At 39.0% G+C, this 1,391-nt stretch overlaps 1 protein-coding gene across 1 annotated transcript in view; it reads left to right on the top strand.

Moving 5' to 3' along the window:
* LOC102192088 (olfactory receptor 1073-like) overlaps positions 1 to 900 on the top strand; it is a gene marked incomplete at its 5' end in the record, with an annotated part of 2,227 nt that extends 1,327 nt beyond the window's left edge. Inside the window, one exon of the mRNA XM_005750271.1 lies at positions 8 to 900. Within this exon, the coding sequence (XP_005750328.1) occupies positions 8 to 900 (893 nt within the window). The remainder of the gene's footprint in view (positions 1 to 7) is intronic.
* Between the last annotated feature and the right edge of the window lie 491 nt (positions 901 to 1,391).

Below are 1,391 nucleotides of genomic sequence, written 5' to 3'. Positions count from 1 at the left end.
TTAGCAGAACGAGTCATGATTTCTACTCTGACAACACTTCCAACCTGTGTGTTTCTTTTCATCAATGGCATCATGTTGTTCACTCTGAGGAGTAAACCTGTGTTTCGTGAGACCTGCCGTTATATTCTTCTGTATAACCTGCTTTTTGCAGACACTGTGCAGCTGGCACAGAGTCAGATTCATTTTCTTCTTGCAGTTCTTAGAATAACAGTGTCATATCCTGTATGTGCTTTTCTTGTCAACTTCACTCATCTCACAGCTGTGATATCTCCTCTCACGCTGGTTGTGATGCCTCTTGAGAGATATGTTGCTGTGTGCTACCCACTGAGACATGCAACCATCATCACCATCAGAAACACAGGGGCAGCTATCACTGTGATTTGGGCCATCAGTTTTTTAAACATTATTATTCGCACTCTGTTGTTTTTATCACTATTTGAAAAGTTGGGTAAAGTTGAGGTGAAATACCTTTGTTCTGAGATAAGTATTCTGCTCGGGACAAAGTCTGATCATTTTGACAAAGCTTTCACTTGTATTGTGGTTGTGGCTGCTGGTGTGGCAGTCATTTTCTCTTACATTGGTGTGATTGTAGCAGCCAGGTCAGCCTCCACAGACAAAGCCTTGGCCTTTAAAGCTCGTAACACACTGCTCTTGAATCTGATGCAGCTGTTCCTCAGCCTCTCCTCAACTATTTACTACCCATTGCTTGTGCCTCTTTCAGTGACTGTTACAAGGATAGTATTTGTTCGCATTCAGAATGTTTTTTATCTTCTCTTTTTCATCTTACCCAGGTGTCTGACTTCTCTCATTTATGGACTAAGAGATCAGACTATCAGACCTGTCCTCATATATCATCTGTGCTGTCAATTGAAATGCCCAGTGGTAGAAGACAAGGGATGACATGTTTAGCTTTGATGGAGGCCTTTGTTGAGCTGCATATTTGAGAGTTTTTCAAGGCACTGTAAACTGGTGTCCAACATGTATTATTTTGAGACCAAGCTTACATAGCTATAGCCCTGTACTATTATTTCCCACATTTGAGGGTTTACTTTTTGATGAAATCCTGGCTCCTCCATCTCCTGTTTCTAAAACTGTGTACACACTGGAGTAATTTAAGTTCTCTATTTGCACATGTTATTATGGAAATGAGTTGTGGAAGGAGAGACTTTACATGAGGTTTAGGGAGACGTTCAGGAAAGAGCTTTATTCGAATGGATTATTATTGCATATTACACTGTGAATCAGGGCATCATAAATAGAAAAATTATCATCACAGGTCCAATATTTAGGCTGTTATTAATAAATATTTGTTGTTTTGTCACATTTTCTAGTTTGCTGTTATTTTTTCTGTTGATGTATATTAATTATACAATTTTCCTCAAGACAAATAT

This window comes from Pundamilia nyererei, unplaced genomic scaffold, assembly GCF_000239375.1.
Source record: "Pundamilia nyererei isolate P.nyererei 1_Seehausen unplaced genomic scaffold, PunNye1.0 scaffold00266, whole genome shotgun sequence".
NCBI classification, from domain to species: Eukaryota; Metazoa; Chordata; class Actinopteri; order Cichliformes; family Cichlidae; genus Pundamilia; species Pundamilia nyererei.
Note: the sequence above shows the minus strand (reverse complement) of the source record. Positions and strands in the feature narration are given on the sequence as shown.